A 23,383-nucleotide genomic window follows, 5' to 3' on the forward strand; every position below is an offset into this window, starting at 1 on the left:
AGATGTTCCTGACAACTGTTAAATGACTGATACATTGTAAATATAACTTATTCGTTACACAAATAAAGTGAGTAACGCAAGACCTATTATGGAATATCGTACTTCTGATATCTCAGCCCATTATAGGTTTGTGCTAGATGTATCAATCGTTGGATGGACGTGGTGTGAAGGCCATTAAGGTTAGGAATTGTTTGTACTTATATATACTTGTACTTTGAACTGATAAGTTGTAAGGCTCGTGGTAATAAAGAACTTGAACTTGCAATTAACTGCCTGTCGTGTTTAATTACAGTTATGACTTCACTCAAAACAAACACATTCTTATTGACAATGTTGCGTGGAGGAAGTTCATCTACTTTGGAGAGTGACTCAATCACGGTTAGTTAGGTGGTGATTGGAGAAAGTTCATCTATATTTGCCTATAGGTAGTACTTACAGTGCACAATATCCATATCTGAGTAAAACAAGCAGACCGAATGTAATTGCAAGACTGACCAAGTTCGGACTAAAACAAACTGACTGTGTATAGCTAGCCAGGTTCCCACGTGTCATGGATGATCGTGATATTTCTGACAAATCACGTGTAGTGTAATTTGGATGTAGAATTATATCCATCTTAAACGTAAAAAGTTATATGAAATCTTCAAAGTACAGAAGACGCCATTTTCTTTAGCTTCAATCTGGATTTTCATTTTAAAGCATGCCCCTATCATCTTATCCGGATTTACAAAAACAACTAAATTTCTGAATGGAGTTGTTTCCCTTATGCTGTAAAATATGATATTATTAGATATCTGATAGACTTGTTTAACATATACATAACAAGTGAAAGGTAAACATGTAATTTGCAATTTTGTGTCATAGAAAATAAGTATTTCATGGTTTAGGTGCACTTTAAAACTCTATCTGGGCACGGTTTTAGGATTTTTTTTTATCAAAAAAAGGAAAGAAATTACACCATCCACCCACCACCTTTCCTCACACACACACAAACACACACACACACATATATATATATAAAGAGGAGAAGGAAAGAGAAACATATGCATTTATCCTGAATGCTGTATTCGGCAGTGATGGAAAACTGCCGTATTTTAGCACGTGCGGTAATATTACAGAATTACTTTCCTAATTTACTTTAAATCATATTTAATAACATCAATAGCTGTTGAAATAAGCAATTCTATAAGTTGTAATGAAGTAGTTGATATATGAAAACACATAAAATCGCTGTTATATCTGAAGAAGTTTTGAACTATATTTCACGGCGACTCCGTCATCAGGCAAAATTCAGCGTAACGTCAACGTCAAGTAAACACGGATAGAACAACAGAACTGTTTAAGTTGTCAAAGTCTGATTGCAGGATAATAGAAACATGGCCAGTCTCTTAAATATTAGCTGCAGAAAGACAAACTTGTCACGCCAGATGCTTGCCTCGTTATAGCTTATATTTTAAGACACATGTATTTTCTCTATATGTATATTACACGCTAAAATGAGTTGGAGATGCTAGAAAACTCAAAAGACAAAACATAGATTTCTCGCCAATAGATTAAAACTTATATCTGTGGTTCAGAATCCAAACGTACTAAGTTAGAGCATAACATATTGTCGTAAATAAATGTTCTTTTTGGACACCATTAAAAGAATTCCTTCAAAAATTCATGTGAACATGTATGTAAGTTTTGTTTTTTATTTATTCATTTATTTTGTTGTCATGACAGGGATCTAATGTTCATGGCCTCTGCCAGCTTATCGAGAAAGAGATATAACTACTTTACGTCTATGTGTATTAATCTTTTTTTTTTCTTTTCACGTGCGTGTGTATGTAAGTATAGAACATTTCAGTTTGTAGTTCCCATTGTTTCATCTAGTGAGTGTGCATTACCGTCTGAAATTATAAACTAATAATACTAATTGATATTTCTTTTCGGTCAAGTATTCGCAAGAAAAGTGTTAACACCTTTTAAGGGTTTGCTAAACCAAAGTCATCGGCATCTTATTTACAGTACAAAATGTTACTGAAAGTTGCGTTGTCTTTGTTTGGAAATCTGCAGTCACCAAATTGATTACGAGTTACCTCCCGTCAAACGTCAAACAGTCAGTGGAAATTGTGCTGATTCTTTAGTCCTGCTTATTTCAAGTATGAAAGAAATACCACATATTTGATGCTTCTAGGACCCAACTATGTTAATATTTTATACAAGTGTTTATCCCAAACTTAAAATGTTCACTGTTTATCGTGACTCTCGTTCGGGATCAAAGTGTTCGTAGGAGCGTTTGTAATGAAGGCATAGCAAGCACGAAGCGAAGAAGCGTGCATATGACACAGATAAACGAAAGCATGGCGTCCGTTGGCTCCATGGAAGAGGCTGCGAGGAAAAGAAAGGAAAGACTTCGAGCTTTGAGAGCAAAACAGAACCAGCCTGGCGAAAATGCTGTAGAAATCGAAGAAAAAGAGGCTCTGCCAAAGTAAGAGTTTCTCGTATTTATCGTTTGATAATAAACAAAATCAAGTCTGAAGTGCTAACGTGTCCAGTTTTGACGAAATGAACATTCCTGGTTTTAGATTTATTTTAGATTCCTGTGTGACTGATGAATTTAAACAACCGTAAGAATCCACTACTAGATAATGTAACACAAACCATACAAGTCGAGGAGACAATCTTCTCTTATCTGCTTATTTTGACAATATATTTCTGATTTCATCTTAATAACAAAATGCGTGACGTTTAATCAGGTACTAAAACTGTGATTTAATTTTCCCAAATTGAGTTGATGATGATGATGTCATAACAGTTTGATATGAAATTGTTCATATATATGTAAAAGTAATATGTGAAATTGTCAAGTATACGGATTATATACACCTTGTAATATTTGAATAATTTGTATTGGTTTTGCAGACCTGTTTTCAGAAGCTATAAACCTCAAGATGAAAGCTTAAAGGAGCAGTCAATACCAGTAGCTAAGCCAGCAGATGGTGATTGATTTTTTTCTATATTATACCAAAAATACTGATCTCTCTGCTGAGTGTTTTTAAACAATAATGACTTTGTCCACTTTTCACCATAGTATTTTGCCTTCAATTTTGTAAAATTGAAGGACTATATGTACTTTTTTTAATAGAGAATAATTGATATACAGCAGAATTTTTTTTATTATTTTTGATAGTAGCTGGACTAACACTTGTGGTTCCATACAATTCTAAAGTAGCCAAGGAAAAAAAGAATGAATGTTATCTTTGATTAACTCTTGATTTGGTTGATGCCTCTTTGTTTCTAATTAAACAGTAAATCTGTAGTAATTTTGATAAACATTTCTTTAATTGATATTAAATAGTTTTCTACTCTTGAAATTATTCTTTACTTCTCAATAGATATATCAATGATCTTCATACCAAACCTAATTTTGTGAGCGTTACTTGATTCTGTATGTATTCATTTTAAGCCCACAGATCGAAAGATTGGGCGCCTATTTTTTTGTGCTGTCTGTTTGTCTGTTGTTAACATTAACCTTTCCTAAAACTTTAGCATGTAAGATTTAGGACTTTTATGTTTGGCATGTGTGTTCCTTGTGACACTGCCTTTCTGGTGCTACCAAAATTTTTCTCCATATGACCTTTTCCTTTTATCTGCATTTAAGAAATTTTAACATTGATCATAACTGTTGCATCAAAAGAGGTATGTGTTTCATATCTGGCTTATGTGTGTTCTTTTTGACAAGACCTTTCTTGTGGGACGAAAAAAATTGAACCTTTGACCTTTGACCTACATTTGAAATTGAAAAAAAAAATCATGACCACAATGAAGACACAAGTGTTTCATAAAGTGAGCATGCAAATAGCACATGCCTTACACAGTACACTTTTAATGTCCCATTTCAGAATGTTGTTGCAACCGGGGTAATAGTGTTTCATAAATACATCTTATTTATACATGTAATGATTCAAATATACAGGTTATACATTTTGTTTTATTTGTATATTCACAGTTGCAGAGAAAATTCAATCACAGTTGGAGGCATCAACAACAAAGGAAGTTGTTGAAGAAGTGGTAAGTATAAAATACCTGGGTTAACAGTGAAAGCTTTTATTGAACAAGTGATAGGTATGATTATCAGTTGACATTTTCTATTGGGTTTGCCAACATTGTTAAAACCATAAATGTTAGACAAATGATTACTTGATCAGTTCTGTTTAAATTTCATTGATATTTGATGAATGTGTAAAATTTTGCCTTCCTTTCATTTATTCATACCAAAGCTTCTTTTTGAAAGTTATTTGTTTCAGATGCTGATCTTTTAAATTTGGAACTTTGGTGACTCTGACATCTAATATACATGAAATTATTGTCATATTTTACAGGATATAATGAATTTGGCACCAAGAAAACCTGATTGGGATTTGAAGCGTGATGTAGCGAAGAAATTGGAAAAGTTGGAAAAGAGAACTCAGAGAGCTATAGCAGAACTTATACGTAAGTTTAAAATGGTACTGTTTCAATCTGGAAGTGAATTCCTTCCCTACTATGCAAATCAGAATCTGACCAGATGTTGGACTTGCTGTTTTAATCCTATGGGATAAACATGAACCAAATCTGATGAGAGATTCTCAAGAAAAGACATTGATTTGAAATAGGATAAATAGAACATGACAGGATGGAATGGAGAAACAGGTGGTAACACATATGCTTCCATAAAAAGACATACTAGAAAAATAGTCCTTTGTCTTTCAAGAGAGAAATATTTTTGCATTTCTGAGTTAAGAATTTTTAGGAAATTCACAAGATTATTTTTCAAACATCCTTTCCTACACTTGCAATCACATTTTGATCGTCATTGTTTAGAAAATAGTCTTTCACTGTCAATTGTAGTATCTAAAAAAAAAGGTGGAAATGACAATTACATATACCTTTGATGAATATTAAACTCTTTAATATTTTCCAAACCTTTCATTCTTCAACAGGAGAAAGATTGAAATCAAGTAATGAAGATCTGGCTGCTGTGGTCAATGCAGCCATGACACAGAATGTCCAGGAGGAGGATTGATCTGCAAAATAGTCAGCTTGAAGATATTCTAAGGAGTATGATATGCCTAAATACAAAGGACACAAATCTATAAGACAAAATTGTTACTTGTGTATTTGTAATTCAATAACAGATGGCATATTACTGAAATTAGCAGGAATGAAAGTTTGCGAAAATAATTTACATATGAACAACACTGCACGTTTGTTAAGATTTTACATCAATTTGTTGAATGTGTGGATGAACATTCCCATCAAGAACTCGGGCCTTGTGACATTTAGATTAAAGGTGATATTATAATGAGCTGTTATCTGCAACATCCAATGAAACTGAGGTACTTTCAGCAAATGTTCTATCATTAATATTCTTTACGTGCAGATTGATGTGTTGTTGTAGTAATCAGTGCTGAATGTAACAGGTATCAACTGACATTTTCTGATTCCTATTCATTACATTGTCCCTCAAAACTTGCTCCTGTACATTTTGTACTGTGTAATTATAATCTAATGTGTAAATTTATTATACTTCATAAGCATAATTACGATCTATATATTGACAAAACATTTTTGTACAATTTCAGGAATTCTCAAATTATATCATCTGTTGGATTTCAGGGATTTCATTATGTCTAAAAAAAACAAGGTGTGTTATTATACATGTATATATTACACAATATAGGCAGTTGGGTTCATGAAATATGGCCATGTTGTGTGCATTATATACTAAAGATGTAGTGTGTTTGAAATTGTATGTGTGATGTGCCTGTATGATAATGAAGTGTATGTAATGTTAGATATGTTTGTGTGTTTGTGATGTGTGGTATAATGGGTTTGATAGGGGAACAGAGAGATCAGTATGAGTGGTGGATCAGTTCCATAAGATAACTAATGGCAGCAAAAACTGGATTTTAGGAGTTTGTGACATTATGATAATTAGAAAATGTTTGAATGGTACATGTATAGATAAAAGGATGGCAGAGAATCTTGTGAGAGTGTGTTAACTTAAAGAAACAATGTCTTAAGTAATGTTTTGTTTTATTCAACTGAAGCTATTTCTTTAAATGAACAGCAAAAAATGAATATCTTAATAATTTTTGTTGTTTTTGTTTACTTTTCATATTTTAAGCTTAATTTCAAGTTTCATTTGTGGAATTCAGCTAATCCTGAGAGGTCTTGACCAAGTGGGTCTCTGTGGGTTGGGCCGAACCTCGGGATGACTATATTGGCCCAATCTTGAAAAAATACTTCTTACAATGTAAACTCCTTAAGTTCCAATGATACATATTGTTTGAAGCCTGGGGATATTTGGGAAAGGTCTTACCATAAATGATCCTTAACAATATTTAAAGAGAAACTTTATATTTATCCATCAAAAAATCTTTTTTGATTTGAAAAAAAAATGAATAAACCAATTTCGACACCCTTTCTTGACCTGTAAGTACAGGTAGTAAAATTGTATTGATGTTGTATCTTGAAACCAGTACTCAAGTTTTTTCACACTGTTGCAGGATCAGATGTGTTCTGGATCAAATGATTTGTAAACAAAATTTGCCAAATGCAGTAAAAACGTACATCATTTTAATAACACTAGAAATGTAACTGTACATTAACAATTTTGTATTTAAATACGAAATGAAGCTTGTTGTCATACAGCTCTTCAAAAATGTAACAGTTAAGGTTTGGTTTTGCTTAAAAACTTGTCGAGGTCTGCCAGATTCTTGTCCCTCCAGTCTCGTTTTTCCTGCATCTGATCCAACGGTATTCGTTTGGTTAAATCTGCCTCAATTATCTCTAAAGGTGCGCCCTCTAGCTTAATTGGAGGACCGAAATCCTGCTGGAGGTCATATATAGTATCACCATAGCGTTTGCAGAAGTCCGTCATACCTGTTGAATGTGTTGAATGACACATTACATCATAGCTTTGAAAATTCTTAAATTGTCTAAAATAGATCACATTTGTTTTCTGTCCCATGCATGAACAAGATGTACATGTAAGTATGTTTACTGTCAATTTCAACCATTTATTCTTTATTAGGTCACACCTACGTGGTTGGAAGCCTCTTAAGGTGCTTTAATTACCAAATGGGTCTCACATATCTTTCCTGGGAGGAGCTTAACTTTTCTGTAATTTTTATAGAAAAAGAATCAAATTTTTAAACCTAACATTGTTGATTTCCCACTGGAAATAACTTTATAGGACTTATTAGTATATCAGACGGTTTTGATGGTATGCATGCATTGACACTGGCGTACTATCACCAATGTTACAATTTTTTCATGACATTTGATAGGTACCCTTTAACTTTTGTATTCAATATTGCTTATCTCAGGTGACCTTTTAGGCCGCTAGGCCTCTTGTTATTATACTGCTGACGATGAAGAAGCAAACTAATAAAACAAAAGCAAAGATAAATTATTTCTGACTTTTGTAAAAGTCAGGTCATCAAACTCCATACTACATTGGCAAATTGTGATAATTCTATTTTATGTGTTGTCATGATCAAATTTTTAAACATGAAGGGATGTGGCCATCAGAGAGGTGATTTATTAGGGAAAGACAATTTCCACAGTGACATCACTATTGTTCTGTTAGAGAATGTGGAAAATTCTTTACTAAATAGGGATTTACCTACCGTTAGCGTTAAGATAGGAAGCTTCCAAAGCTCCAAGGAAGGCATACCTCCGCCCCAGCCCGTGGGGCATAAGTTTGTCGATATCTTCAGGAGAAACTACCCCATCCTTCAAAAAAGAAAAGGTAAAAATGCTATTTTTACATTTTTGATAAATATATGTACAAAACTATGTGTGACTTTATTACAAATTATTTGTAAATAATGGCTACCTAAGCCAAGGCTGGAATCATTTTTTATGCTTATACCTGGTATTTGAATTCTTTTAGACCTAAATCAATCACATACGTTATAAGTACGTCCATCTACTGGAGTCTGACATTCTGTCCAAAAGAACAAATTATGATCGCTAGAAAACACTGGACTTTTTAAGTCTCAGACGAGGAACCGATGGGAATTATAGTTTTTCATTGTTTCCGGACGTCCTCTCGTCGCTAACCCAGCCATGATCTTTACAAGTTACAAATATATAAGATTGATGTGTTTTTAGTTTGTACCCTGACGAGTTTAAAACATTCCGCCGTAATTGCATGCTGGACTCTACAGATAAGAAATCCCTTAGTTTCCTTATGGAGGACCGCGGGTGTCATCCCTACATCAGTGAGAATCTGACAGGTCCGTTCAGTGATGCTCTTGTCTGTCCAGGGTGCAGGCACAACCTCCACGAACGGCAGGAAGTACGGCGGGTTCAGCTGGAACAGAGTAAAATCCATGTTCATAATATATGTATTTTAATAATGTTCTGGCTATGTTACAGTCATATGAGATGATTGAAAATACATACTCCTTTATCGGGGAAACGTCACAACATTGTAATGATCGATATTGTACCTGTACTTATAACTTTTCGTATAACGTGTCAAGATAAATAGTATCATTGACGCCTCCCCCCCCCCTCCGCGGCCCCACACACACACCACCACCATACCCACACACACATTTCCGTGTATGAAACTTCCAAGAAATATTTTGAAATTGTCTTCTTCAAGGATATAAGGTGTTTTTAACTACCTTTAATACATCAAAATGAAAAAAATATCGTTACCTTGTATATAACTTTGAACGATTTCTGTTTATAAAGCTTTATTCACAAAACTTTTACAACAGAAAATGCATTTACACACAAGTACATCGTAGTCTGAAATTCTTTAGGAATTGAACATTTTTGTGTAGAGTTTGTTTATAAATAATCGAACTATTCGAACGTTTTACCACAGAACAATAGTTGTAGAGAATACCATTCATACCGGATGGGTTACAATGACTTGTCGTTTATGTTGCATGCCCTCTGACAGTGCAGAGGCGAAAATGGCAGACGATGAACTAGCTAGGATGACGTCATCGTCATTTATATACCTATCCACCTGGTCAAGAACACTTCTTTTGATGTGCAGTCTTTCTGGAACGCACTCCTATTAAATAGAAAAAGACGAGATATTCTACATGTGAATACCAGTTCTATATTTTCAACACGGTGACCGGTTCTACATGTATATTCTACACGACAAAGCCGATTCCATATTCTACACGAGGTACCAGTTCCATATTTTACACACGGATACCAGTTCCATATTTTAAATACGGACACCGGTTCTATATTCCACACACTGATACCGGTTCTGTATTTTACACACTGATACCGGTTCTGTGTTTTATTTTCTGTATTTTACACACTGATACCGGTTCTGTATTTTACACACTGATACCGGTTCTGTATTTTACACACTGATACCGGTTCTATATTTTACACACTGATACCGGTTCTGTATTTTACACACTGATACCGGTTCTATATTTTACACACTGATACCGGTTCTATATTTTACACACTGATACCGGTTCTGTATTTTACACACTGATACCGGTTCTGTATTTTACACACTGATACCGGTTCTATATTTTACACACTGATACCGGTTCTGTATTTTACACACTGATACCGGTTCTATATTTTACACACTGATACCGGTTCTATATTCCACACACTGATACCGGTTCTATATTCCACACACTGATACCGGTTCTGTATTTTACACACTGATACCGGTTCTATATTTTACACACTGATACCGGTTCTGTATTTTACACACTGATACCGGTTCTATATTCTTCACACTGATACCGGTTCCATATTTTAAACAAGGATACCGATTCTATATTCGACACACAGATACATGTTCTATTTCCTACACGCGAATACAAGTTCTGTATTTTTACACACTTATTACCGGCGGTTCTATATTATCCGCGTGTGGATACCGGTACTTTGTTCAACACTAGGATTACCGGTTCTATATTCTCCGCGTGTGGATACCGGTACTTTGTTCAACACTAGGATACCGGTTCTATATTCTACACGTGTTGATACCGGTACTTTGTTCAACACTAGGATACCGGTTCTATATTCTACACGTGTTGATACCGGTACTTTGTTCAACACTAGGATACCGGTTCTATATTCTCCGCGTGGATACCGGTACTTTGTTCAACACTAGGATACCGGTTCTATATTCTACACGTGTTGATACCGGTACTTTGTTCAACACTAGGATACCGGTTCTATATTCTCCGCGTGTGGATACCGGTACTTTGTTCAACACTAGGATACCGGTTCTATATTCTACACGTGTTGATTATTTCTTTCAGCCATGATAATTTTGTAATGAAATAGAAACATACCAAAACGATAGCAGCACCAGATACACATTCCTCGACACTAGAACATCCTCTGATCCTAGTGATCTGATCTGACGCTGAATCAGTGCCTTTTAGAATCCCATCCTTTTCATATCGCTCCAGCGTTTCCTTAATTGCAACCAACGCACTTCGTATTTGGTTTTGGTCGTTGTCGAAAATTCTTACATTGTAGCCCCCAGAAGCAAATACCATTGCCCAGTTTCGACCTATTATTCCACTTAAAAGATTAAAAAAAAAACAAAAAAACTTGAAAACAAATCCTTTCCTGACATAATTAAGCTATCACATCCCTTGCCTTGGTCATTCTGTTTTCTACCAACCATCGAATATTTTGGTTTTAAAGTTTCCTACATCACTAAATCGTCGGTAACCCACGGTACTAAGGTATTAACTCTTTTATAACCTGTTCAGCTGTAAGATATATATGATAACTATACAGCATCTTTACTTCTTGTGACAAATGCAAATTTCTTCATTATTAGTATATATAAAGCATTCTTTATGTTTGATAAACAATCATTATAAATTATGTTCACCATATATTAATCACAAATATTCTAATATGTGTGTTCCTCCCTTGCTTTTTGCTACCTCGATCTACTTTAGAATGCAGATCTTCTTCATACAGTTCCTTGTGAATTGTGAATGGATTTTGGGTAGATTAATTCTCCCAGTCTCCTCTATAAAAGTTAAACACTATCTACAATGATATAAGCTTTGGTTTCTTTGAATACCGCTTAAATCTCATCTGAAATGAAATATATTTAGAACACGTGTAACGGACGTGAAGTGATATGTTTATGTACTGGTAACCATTGTTTATAAATGGTATTAGATATTTACTTCCTTTAACGTTATGAAAAGTGGTTATATTATTATGACAACAGATTTTAACGAACACATACGTTAACATACCTGCCAATAATAGCGATGTTTTGTCCCTGTTTGGCTGCCATTTTACAGACATACACGACAACAAAGATAAGGATGGTGTGTAGGTCAAGGTCATCCTGTTATCTTACCGTGAGACCAGTTAATTTTTATAAAAAAATCGTATTTACTATAGAAAGGTAACGCAAGACGAATTACTTTTTTTTTAATGTATTGTATATGAAAACATTTACTATTGTTACTTCGCGGTTTAAAGAGACATCACGGTAAAACATTATTTTTGTTATTGATTGTCCATGTTTTATAATTTCCAGATACGTTTCTATCTATCCCGATGGTCACAGTCGATTTCCAATGTCCAGCTTGACCATTTCTTTGGTTCAGGTAACCCCTCTCAAATTTAACGCTGATAGCTTTCCGTAATGGTTTAGAAAACACACAAAAGATTACATATCCAGACTGTTGATCAACAGATAAGGATTTATGTTTTATGATTATTTATTCACCTGTTTATGTACATATCTCAGCGCAAACCTACTGTCAATGTTCATGAGATGATATATTATACACACACACACACACACATACACAACCCACACATATGTATATATATATTTACACACACACATACACACACCCGTGTCCGAATCAGATGATATTGCTAGGTTCTATCCTTGAAACACTTACCCTGCTGTTTCGTGTCCGAACCAGATGATGTTGCTCGATGTTTTATCCTTGAAACACTTGCCCTGCTGTTTCGTGTCCGAACCAAATGATGTTGCTAGGTTCTATCCTTGAAACACTTGCCCTGCTGTTTCGTGTCCGAATCAAATGATGTTGCTAGGTTCTATCCTTGAAACACTTGCAAAGTTGTTTCATGCCCGTGTCAGGTTATATATATATGTTGTGATTGTTTATGATTGCATACCGCAGAATGAATCAAGAGATACAGATTGACAAACAATGTTGGAGCCGTTCGACATTCCGTACGACAATGACCGGTAGATGGTAGTTTCCTGTCACTAACCCAATTTGTAAAAACACTGATCAGTAAAAAAATGATTTTCTTCGCTTGGTCAATGGTCACCATGCTATTCTGTATTCATTGGCCTCATTATCCCCTCCTTTATCACGTGTAGAATTTAATTAAAGATTCTCACGGGTACACGAACAACATTTTGACAGATACCATATCCGTCAACTTTGTGTATACATAGATTTATTTTCGTCTCCATAAGATACTAAAGTGTACTAAAATGGAATTTGAACGCGAACAACGACGTGTATATAATAATAATAATCTATAGTAAAGCGATTGTATAATCATTGATTTATGTTGACAGCAGGTGAACCGCATTCTCTGACAAATTCACACACATTGTCTAGGATGAGATTTTTTTGTATGATTTTCTGAACATATACATGGATTAACATATCAATTAACTACTTGTTGTTTAGCATACTTATATATAACAATCCTTATGTTTACACCTGATAGCTTCAGAAAAAATACCTGGTACATATTTAAGTGTTAAAACAGCTGCCAGTTCAAATGAGCGGCCATATAATACCACAATCAAACTGATCAGTGTTTTTGAATGAACTATTTGCGTCTAGATGTCTTGTATGTCTATTCATACGTAATCCACGTTTTCATTTTGAATTTAGGGGTGTAAGCAAACATCGTACATTTACAAGAGTGTTAGTAAAGACATGACTGTATACACGTGCACAGACCTGTGCGCCATGTGTAAATATCAATAATTACAAACATTTTCTTGCTGTTAAAGCTTCCGCTACTCACTTTGCGACACAAGTGAAAATATTATGAATATTAACAAAAGACAAAAATGCAGGCTAAACTGTAAAAAGAAGTTTATTTCGTGCGTACGACGGCGTTAAGATCACTTTTCTGATATACATTAGAAATGTTTAACTAACAAAAGAATGATTGCATGTTCAATGATGCGTAGATTTACATTTTGTTCGGCACTAACCGATAACATTCAAAATTATCACAGTTAAATTTGAGCATATGTCATATTTAGGGGGGGGGGGGGGTGTTGTAATACGTGTACATTTTTTATAACCGCAGAAGGTTCGTCAAAATGAAGTACGATTATTGTGCCGGGGCTTTAACAAGGCAAAAAAAAAATTTTTTTTTGCAATGCTGCATTTTCTTCCGGAAAGATGGAGAAAAGATGATGCAGATAGTCTTCTGCGAAATTATAACAAATTATAACATACATATATGTATGCAGAGGTTGTGATTTATCTTTCATTGATATTGATACTGTAGTACTTATTCCTAAACACAGGAAACAAAATGTTTTAATTCTGTACTAAAATAAGTCTGACCTCTTTTGCTTAAGCTTTAATTGATTTGATTATTCACGGAAAGTTACCGTTCCGACTAAGAAACGGCAGAAAGTATCTTTTACCCTAGAACACATATCATGTAAAGTATTAATGTCAGATACAATATGTATAAATGTTCAACACCCATAAGTCGGGTGTACGTCTTACTAACTTTGATATAGGGTTATACATCTATAAATTAAGTGATGCAAATCAGTGTTATAATGTGGATGTTAAAATAGATCAGTTATTTTCTTCATATTTTGTTTTCACAAGATTTATATGATTTTTTTTAAATGAAATTAAAAAACGGAGTGAACATAAGGATGGATGTGTGATGATAGGAACCAAAGCAATATGTACTAGTTTAAAAGTCTCCGAAATCATCGCTTTGTCTACGTATTATTCTGTGGTAATAACATTTCTCACTAATGACTAAAAGTAAAGGAGTTTAATTGATAACACAAAAACGTTATCAAATGATATAGAATTACCAACAAACACATCACTTACACCGTTAGAATCTCTACAAGTACAAGTATTTCAGATGTTCGTATCAATGGATTAATGTACGAACTGTTGGTATTAGCAACGAAGTATTACATTACCTGTACAAATGTTGTATTTTTGGTAAATGCAAAATTTTATATAAAGTTTATATCAATTCGATGTCGCAAATCACAGTTTGAATGTAAAACGCTTACAAATATCAGCTATCCTAGAAATGGTATCTCTATACACATATTTTATATAAGACTTACCATGATATCTGGAAACACTCCTGAATCAAGATGCCACAATTCTTAATTATGTACCTGTTTAGTGATTTCATGTGACACTAGTTCATCAATAAAATGTAACTCGTCATATCAAGACGTTACATTTTGTTGGCGTTACAAGTATACATTTTTCCAGTTTTATTTCAAGACAAGATAGCGTATACCTATAGTTTGTAATACATCACAAGACAAAAGTTGTCACAGTAAAAGATAATATCATTATATCACAAAATGTAGATAAAATGTTGTCAGTACACAACGTAACCAGTGGAAACCATCATGAGTATAAAAATGTAAACAATGATTTACATTATAAAATAACAAAGGATATTATAATCATATCGATAAAACAAATGTAAAATGTGTTAAACATTGGCAGCTTCAGTCCTCAGACACCGGATACCTCGTATTATTGGTAGCTTCAGTCCTCAGACACCGGATATCTCGTATTATTGGTAGCTTCAGTCCTCAGACACCGGGTATCTCGTATTATTGGTAGCTTCAGTCCTCAGACACCGGATACCTCGTATTATTGGTAGCTTCAGTCCCCAGACACCGGGTATCTCGTATTATTGGTAGCTTCAGTCCTCAGACACCGTGTACCTCGTATTATCATACTACATGTAAATATGTTGCGTTAGTATATAAAATAAATTATAAACATGTGTTCATATGTCCAAAAGTTTTGGAGGATAAATAATATTAAATACAGATAACACATTGTACAAAACGATACCAAACGATACAAATACTGTACATAGTATATATTGGACAAGGAAAGTGCTGTGGCGGATCTTTTGATCTAAAAAATGGAGATCTAATGAATCTAAACAGTAGTTTATAATAATTTCAGATTCAAATGTTTTCAATTCTTGAAATACTCACAGCATTCTGACGTTCACAATGCGATACTATGTAACCTATTAAAGAGATTGGTGTTGATGCTGACCATTCGAAGAAATTATCTGATATCTAGCTAGACTTGATTATCCGTTAGTAACACCGATATATATATATGGTTATTGGTATATAAATGTTGTAAAAATTTTGTATGAATATAAAAAATGGTTATCTTACATTTGAATCCCGTATCCAATCAAATATTTATTAGTAGGACGTACCAAGTTGTATTATTTAAAGTTCGTGAGTCGAAGGCATAATAGAAATATCTAAGTTATCAAGATAGAATATGTAACAATTATAACTTATATATGGTAATTGCAACAACGACTGATAATCTACATGTATCTGGTACACTAGATATTCTATGTAATTAACTGGTATCTAAAATGGAACAGTGACCCAAAAAGCAACACTTGTGAGCAATACTTGTAGAGCAAGTGTAAGAAAAAAAAACATTACTAATGATGAAATCTAACAGTTTGAAACAAATGAGCAGTTATCAGAAATGCAAAATAAAAAATGTATCATTCCTTTCTTTTTCCTTTTTTTACGATGTGAAATATTTCTATACCAGACAGGTAAATTCAATTAGTATTATTATCATAAGAAGTGACAAAAACTCGATCCATGACTTATTGTTGAAGGAAATATTTACATACTGCCAGTAATTTATAAAGTAACAATATGATAAGGTTTTTAGAATGGGATATCCTGCTTCTTGTACCGGTGAAGCTAACGCAGCAATATTGATTTTTTAACCAATAGATATACAATTAAGATTCTGAAATAGATTGTCCGAGCTTGGTTGAACAACCTAACGAAGACTATTTATGGAATCTGTTAATACATATCAAAACTTAATTTCCATGTATATCTTAGGAAATGTACATACACACACACATAAATACATACAAACATACATACAAGCATGGTGGTAATTGATTTTTCAAAGCGCTTATCCCTCCCGCTTTTCCATTTTCGAGAGAATGGACAAAATTTCTTCATATTTTTTACTTGCTTCTATAGATCGCTGTTCTGCGTGTCTAACACGATCGTGAACTTCCTGAATTTGTTTTTCCAAAACACTTGTCATTTTCTCAGCTGCCTCGTCGTCATTTGTTTCTGGTTTATATTCCTCTAATGCATTTGAATTAGTCACTAAATACCATCTTTCCTCCTCATCGTCTAGTGGTTTATTTCCAATACCAATTTTTTCTCTTTTGACAGATATTCTCCCAAATACGGCGGGAAACCATGGAAATAGGTTCTCGATTCCAATTCCTATCTGAACAGATTCCACTCGCCATGATACTCTCTGGTGTCGAAGAATATCCGAATACGAGTCGTTCATCATGGCGATCAGCAAATTCAGTAAGACGATTGTTGACAGCAAAATATATACTATATAAATAGCCTTTGCGAATGTCGCCGTTCGACCAACACTTTCCATCCCTGCTTCAATCGTGCCGTCAAACAGCTCCGCCATGCCAATCATCATGTTAAAGGCTAGAAATATAGTCTCAAAGGGATCCTTGTATGTACTCACAATAGATGTCGAAATCTGAAAGAGGGTATGGAGTGCAAAACTAAACGCCAATAGTACGAAAGAAAACACAATTAGAAAACGAAATACATCCCTCATGATCATATTCACTAACATCTTGAAAAAGTAATGGATTCCTTTAAAACCTCTAGTGAATGAAATGGACAGCATCCAGCCTAAGCACAGGCACACAGACAATACATAGTCGTGATCAGTGTTTCGAATAGAAATCAAAATGATCCAGGATAAAACAAGACATGCAAACATAAAGACGAACATCATAGTCAACAAATTCCGCAATGATGGCAGTTCCCGACGACATATATCTCTACATATGTCCAACAAGACATATAAGATACCAATGGCAGGCTCTAAAGGAACAACAATATATGCAGCTATCAGCACGGGGTCCGAATCTGTCAATGGTGTACCATTTGCAAGATCGCGGAACTTTGAAGCGATTTGTATTCCAATGTACGAAAACGCACTCATGTAAAGAACGTGCAGAACCATAAAGAAGAAATAAGCCCATGCACATATAGCCGTGTACATTCTCTCGATTTGTCGAACAGGTGGAATATCCAGCACACATGACGCACGTCCTTTGGCATTCAAAGTCATGAGGAGATCGATGTGTGAATTGGAATGCTGAACTTTTGCGGTTGAACAACTGCAACAGCTATGGATGTTGTAATTGGTTGTCGGAGTTAGGTGGGTGATGTCAAAATAAATAGCATCATCCTTCTGAAACATCATCACATCAGGCATAGTCAGCATCCGATTCAAGAACTTGTGTGACCCGACTTTGTAGGCGTATGCTAACACGGATAGGTTTTGTTTGTTTGGATAATCATTTAACAAAGACAAGAGTGCATTCCGTTGTAGTTGCTTAAAGAGGGATTCATTATCTCTTGGATAGAGTGTTCCGTGACGATTGCACCACCACCTAACAGAATCGAAGATTACTGTTTCCATCACTCTTTCGTTGGCTTTCAAATCACCTTTGTTTTCTGCCATATCCTTTACAAGTCTGTGTAGAACTGTGTTTCCTTTTTTGTCAGCACTTGTCAAATCAGCACCATAAAACACCAGCCTGGTTACACTCTCGGAAAACCCCACAGATGCTGCTAAATGCAGCACACTCTCTGATTTTTTGTTTAACGTGTTTATATCAGCATCTCTCTGCATATTTTCATATATATCGAGAGCAGTTTCTAAAACCTCTTGTTTTCCTGAAATAACTGCTTCGTGTAGAGGTGTATTTCCCTCCGTGTCAACATCTTTGAATCTGACGAATCTGAATTCCCACAGGACATCAGGATCCGCAAATAATCCAGCGATATGAAGAGCATTGTTCCCTTCGTTATCTGTAGCATTCAAGCTTTCCCAGTCGTGTGATTTAATAGTATGTTCCACAACAGCTCGTGCGATCTCCGGAGATGTTTTACTAGACGATGCCAAAATGTGGAGAGCATTTTCTCCTTTTAAATTGCCGATGTTAGTTTTTGCCTTTTTTTCCATTAATTCTGTGACAGCGTCATGATTTCCTTTTCTGCATGCGATATGCATGGCAGTTTCCTTAACGTTGTTCTGTGCATCAATGCTGACTTTTTTATGGAAATGCTTTATTACATCACCTTGGTTGTTTATTGCCGCATGATGAATAAAGGTATTCCCGTCTTCATCCGTTTCTTCGGGATCAACTCTCATCTTCAACAGAATTTTGATCATCGAACAATTTCCAAGACTTGCAGCGATGCACAGTGGGGATTTCACATTCTCATTGCTAGATCGGAGATTTGTGTAGTGTTCAGTCAACTCTCGCAAAACTATTTCGTTGTGCTGGGTCATTGCGTAATACCAGGAGTCGAATCCGAAGTGGTTCTTGTGGTACATGTCAGCGCCGCATTTAAGTAGATATTTCACAACATCGGCGTGCCCGTTCTGAGCTGCAAGTGTCAGAGATCGTTCGCCCTTTTCATCCTGTGCATTCAGGTCGGCTTTTCTCCCAAGCAGTGTCTTTACTATTTCCAGATGTCCTTCCTTGGCCGCGTGATGCAACGGAGTCTCTCCTCCTCGAATCACAATATTGACGTCAGCGCCGTTTTCGATCAACACTTTCACGATTTCGTTGTTGCCTAACGCTGAAGCCATAACAATTGGAGCTACCAACCCTAATAATCTTGTCTGGTTTGGATTGGCTCTTCCTTTCTCTAACAATATGACTACAGTTTCTAATATCTCATATCGGACTGCCCAATACAATGCGGTGGATTTTTTGTCGTTTTCCAAGCTTACGTCAGCTTTTCTCTCAATCAGAAATTCAACTGTTTTATTGTGTCCCCATCTAGCTGCCCAAAGCAGAGCCGTGTCCTTCTTAACGTTTAGAGAGTCGACGTCTATTCCAGAGTCTAAGTAGAGCTTCACTAAGTCTGTGAATCCTCTAAATGCTGCTAGGTGGTATGCTGAGAACGTCCGGGGTCTTTGTCCTTCTATTTCAATCATGGTTTCAGGTTTAATCACTTCAACTTTTTCAGCTTGTGTAGGAAATCTGTCCATAAATCTTGTAGCTAGTTCTACATTGTTTAGCTCTGTGATTTGATGTAGAGATGAACGGGTTGTTTTCGGTAATGTGAAAAGTTGCTGCAGTAACTCTTTACTTCCGTTATCGATAATACATTCCACTACGTCTATTCTGTTCAGTTTTAGAGCATAATGTAAAATCGTTTGATTATTTAAGGGATCTAACATGGCCGCGTGGTGCAAAGGGACATAACCCTCAGCCTTTTTCATCATATCTGTAATATCTGATGGTGTGCCCTTTTCCACTTCTTTGAAAAGCTGAAGTCTGACCTTCTCATAACGTTCATCTGCTAATGGTGAAAATGGACGCAGAGCTGGTTTGGCTGATTCGAGGTCGACTGCATCTTCGCTTACAATACCACTGTCGTCTTTTAAACTGGATTCAGGGATCCTTGAGAGTTTCGCTTGACTTTTAGCCTACAAATTTTAAATTGCAAACAATGAGTTTTTTTCAATAACTGAACGTAAATTACAAATAAAAAATCACTTTGACTAACTGTTGAAGTAATGACACAAAATGTTGAAAATGCGAGGACCTTGTATATCGACCCTTTAACTCTTAACTATATAAAAAAAATGCAACGCCTTCAGAATGACAATGCAACAAACTAGAGGAAACGAATAAAATCACTTCAGCTAGGGTAATGTTTAACGAAACTCCAACATGGAGGAAAGCGCATTGAACCTATCGGCAATCAACATGCAAGTATGTCAGTCATGTAGCTTTGGCTGTTAAAGATGTTGTATTTATACTGCTGTAAATATTGAAGATTTTGCAAATAGTATACTTAATATGAACATGTTCAAATGTTACTGTCATGCTTAACCATGTCAATATGACTTTGCTTTCATCAGGTCAAACTTTGGACATTTTGACGGAGTACTTGTTCCACAAGTTCCTTCTCTTAACGTTTTATATACTCAAGGAAAAAACAAATGCAAATTAAACTTTTGAGGTGATTCTAAGCAAAATTGTGAATATAATGTTCGATATTTTAAAGTAAGAATGAAGATTAATCCATACAGAACAAACTAAAACCAACGATTTTTATCTGGTATGTGATTTATGAGTAATTGAAGGGAATTGTTAGATAACTCTGTACCCTGAAATCGAAATGTAACCCATTCGCTCTCTCCACAGCCCTGATATTACTTGGCATGGGGTTCATGAGCGAGTTTATCCTAATTTGGATGTTGGCTACGTGGGGCTGAGCATTGTCCTACTGGAATGTGACGTTGTTTTGCTGCAATAATGGGACAACATGGTGTCGGAAGATATCATCTCTATACCTAGCGGCAGTTAAATAAAACCTGCTACCACAACCAGTGGTAATTTAACTCCATGACAGATTCCTCCCACACTATAACTGATCCACGCCCAAACCAATCCACCTCTACTATGCAGCAGTCGACAAAACGTTCTCCGCGAAGTCGATAAACACGACGTTGACCGTCTGCGCGAAACAGGGCGAACCGTACGCCGCTGGCGACGAGCAGCGGTAAGGGGCAGACCTACAAACTGGTGACGTGCCCGCAGACCAACTTCCCGCAATCGCTTCCTTATAGTTTTTGAATGGATATAACGATTATGAGTACCTATGGTATGAAGGGCAGCTTCAGTGGCAATAAGATGCCTATTGCTCAAATGCGCGAGACGCATAAATCTGTCCTGACGCAGTAACGTCAAGCGCGGACGCTTAGACCTAGGTCTGTCAGCAACCCGCCCAGTTTCCCTTAGATGTCTATCAAAACGTTTTATTGTGCAAATATAGATACCGAAATGTCTGACATCCTGTATTTGTCTTTGACCTGGTATAATCATCGCAATGGCTTGACCCCTATGAACTTCCATCAGCAGTGCTATTGTTTAGTGCTATCAGAAATTAAGAATGATTAAAAAAATAATAACAACGGAAAATGACGTGTCTCTATGAAGACTACCTAATGGTATGACGAGTAGTGTAACTCAATGTCACAACACTGCTGTGCACGAGATTTTCCTGTTTCGCGCTTTCCCCAAATGACAACGTCACGCAATACAATAATGCACCGTGTTTAACAACGCGCTTGCAAGATATTGCAAACGATGCCACCCTGCTTCCCCTGAGTATATGTCACACCTTTTGATGGCTAAATATATGTGTTTATTCTGTAACTGGCACGGCCATTGTCAGAATACACCTCCCACATTTAGCTTTTATGTATTCGGCAGTGATAGGAAACAGCTGTATTTTAGCAAGTGCGGAAATACGATAGAATTATTCTCTGAATTTACTTAAATATCACGTTTAAAAATACAAATAGTTGTTGAAATAACTTATTCTATATGCTGCGATGAACAAGTTGATTTATGAAATTCATTAAACCGCTGTTATATCGTGAAGTTTGGAGCTACATTTCCTGGCGGCGGTGCAATTATTTTGACGTCCGTCATCAAGCAAAATTCAGCATAACGTCAATTTCAGGTAAGCACTGTTTTTTGGCGAGGTCAAGAAAAGTAAAAGTGGCGAGCCTCTAAAGATGTCACATTTTGTCACTGTCAGAACATGCCTTTTACTTGTTTGTTCTAGGACGTGTGATTTCTCAAATCCTCATTACGTTCCTCACCTTTCTTGCTTCCCTAAGACTTTTATAGTCGCCATCTTCCGATGCCTCCCGAACGGAAGTAACGATTTGTGACTGCCGGCGCGGTCGATGACGCATGCTATCCGGGATGTCGTCCATATTGGATTTTTAACTGAAAAAAGAACAGGCAAAACCTTTGTAAAAGAAGTTTTTTATGAAACGTAGTTTAGATATGATAATTTGATTGACTAAAGTCAGGTCTGATATCCCATAAACACATACAAACCAAACTTATTAAACGATATATCGTGAAGCTTAATTAGGCCATACTAAATAAACCAGGATTTTCTATACACTTTCATACGCATTTGTATGTGTCGGTGTGTCAAACAGAATCTTTATTTTTATGTTTTACGTATGATATTTTGATAAAATATTTGGTGTGTACAGTATTTAAACCTCTTTTCGCAAAATATGTGTTCTTCCTGTGTATAGTTTATTCATACATTAGTCATTTTATACAATTTTCTGTTCTGTCTTTTTAATTATGCATTGTACTTTATACAACAAATATGTCACCGAGCAATAAATTCGAAACAGCGGTGTAAAAAAAAATCCATCCAAACGAATGTATATCGATGTGTAATGATAGTAATTATACAGTGTGATACAAGGTCGGATAAGTGTGACCATAGTACAACGCCATCGAGAAGTCTGTTCACTTCCATTATGTATGTTGTCACTGATCGAGCATGACCAAACAAGACTTTCTTGTGAACAATTGAATAGGTATATATACATAGACAGGTAAATCAATATTTGAATTGAGACGACGTGTCTCTCTTTTTGTTAATGGAACTCTCGCCAATACATTTTACCACTGTCAACTTGTTTCGTTTTAAATGTGATAGGATTACTTAAATAACATTCGGTCCTTTTTCTTAATTATTGTTCTCGGGAGAAAAAATAACAATTGAAGACGTTGAACTTTAAGAGGCAAATTAATTATTCTGATTTTTAAATATCTATTCTTCTTATTTTTTATCGTTAAAGTCTTCCTCTAACGACCATGAATGGGTTAATTGCTTCATGGAATTGGAGCAATCACGTGTTTGTATATCTAGCAACTTTGTTAGCAACTGTCCTAGTCGCTAAGAGAACGTTAAATATTATCCAAAAGTGGTCTTTACGTAGAATCAATTACTTGAAAAATCAGATTCATATGTAGTTTACCCCTCTTATAGAAACATTGATATGCAAACGGGACAGGTTCCAATGAACTAAAACTATAAGATTAACACACTCAAGGAGATGAGCTTGATTGAAGATGTGTCAGAAATATATGATATACAATAACTGGTATATCATAACTATTCTGCGCAGCGGGTCCCGTTCATCCAAATATT

The 23,383-nt window shown here is 35.5% G+C and overlaps 3 protein-coding genes across 3 annotated transcripts; 1 reads left to right on the forward strand and 2 right to left on the reverse strand.

The window, feature by feature from the left end:
* The first annotated feature begins 2,345 nt into the window (after positions 1–2,345).
* Positions 2,346–6,089, forward strand: LOC132556811 (coiled-coil domain-containing protein 12-like). The gene is made up of 5 exons (XM_060221257.1): positions 2,346–2,473; positions 2,908–2,984; positions 3,995–4,056; positions 4,368–4,479; positions 4,968–6,089. Exons 1-5 carry the CDS (start codon positions 2,346–2,348, stop codon positions 5,048–5,050), a joined length of 462 nt encoding a protein of 153 aa, XP_060077240.1. The 3' UTR covers positions 5,051–6,089.
* A 611-nt stretch (positions 6,090–6,700) lies between these two features.
* Positions 6,701–11,311, reverse strand: LOC132556761 (lambda-crystallin homolog). The gene is made up of 6 exons (XM_060221203.1): positions 11,271–11,311; positions 10,338–10,572; positions 8,906–9,070; positions 8,156–8,350; positions 7,662–7,767; positions 6,701–6,912 (listed from the first exon to the last, which is right to left on the reverse strand). Exons 1-6 carry the CDS (start codon positions 11,309–11,311, stop codon positions 6,701–6,703), a joined length of 954 nt encoding a protein of 317 aa, XP_060077186.1.
* An 849-nt stretch (positions 11,312–12,160) lies between these two features.
* On the reverse strand, positions 12,161–22,136 carry LOC132556762 (uncharacterized). Its single transcript, XM_060221204.1, has 5 exons — positions 22,020–22,136; positions 16,255–19,829; positions 13,652–13,688; positions 12,555–12,606; positions 12,161–12,228 (listed from the first exon to the last, which is right to left on the reverse strand). Exons 1-5 carry the CDS (start codon positions 22,134–22,136, stop codon positions 12,161–12,163), a joined length of 3,849 nt encoding a protein of 1,282 aa, XP_060077187.1.
* Positions 22,137–23,383: the final 1,247 nt, after the last annotated feature.

The sequence above is a fragment of the Ylistrum balloti genome, unplaced genomic scaffold, assembly GCF_031769215.1.
Source record: "Ylistrum balloti isolate Yb309-2 unplaced genomic scaffold, AGI_CSIRO_Ybal_v1 Utg370590, whole genome shotgun sequence".
In the NCBI taxonomy this organism is placed as follows: Eukaryota; Metazoa; Mollusca; class Bivalvia; order Pectinida; family Pectinidae; genus Ylistrum; species Ylistrum balloti.

Excerpts from the sequence above, each read along its gene's own strand:
- LOC132556811 (XM_060221257.1), top strand. The coding sequence starts at position 2,346 with ATGGCGTCCGTTGGCTCCATGGAAGAGGCTGCGAGGAAAAGAAAGGAA. Across the intron at positions 2,985-3,994 it reads AGTAGCTAAGCCAGCAGATG|TTGCAGAGAAAATTCAATCA; the intron begins GTGATTGATTTT and ends GTATATTCACAG. Across the intron at positions 4,480-4,967 it reads AGCTATAGCAGAACTTATAC|GAGAAAGATTGAAATCAAGT; the intron begins GTAAGTTTAAAA and ends ATTCTTCAACAG.
- LOC132556761 (XM_060221203.1), bottom strand. The coding sequence starts at position 11,311 with ATGGCAGCCAAACAGGGACAAAACATCGCTATTATTGGCAG. Across the intron at positions 7,768-8,155 it reads AATGTTTTAAACTCGTCAGG|GATGGGGTAGTTTCTCCTGA; the intron begins GTACAAACTAAA and ends TCTTTTTTGAAG. Across the intron at positions 6,913-7,661 it reads TTCCTATCTTAACGCTAACG|GTATGACGGACTTCTGCAAA; the intron begins GTAGGTAAATCC and ends CACATTCAACAG.
- LOC132556762 (XM_060221204.1), bottom strand. The coding sequence starts at position 22,136 with ATGGACGACATCCCGGATAGCATGCGTCATCGACCGCGCCGGCAGTCA. Across the intron at positions 12,607-13,651 it reads GCCGTTTCTTAGTCGGAACG|AGAATGCGGTTCACCTGCTG; the intron begins GTAACTTTCCGT and ends TGAATTTGTCAG. Across the intron at positions 12,229-12,554 it reads AATGATTATACAATCGCTTT|TGTCGAACGGCTCCAACATT; the intron begins ACTATAGATTAT and ends TGTCGTACGGAA.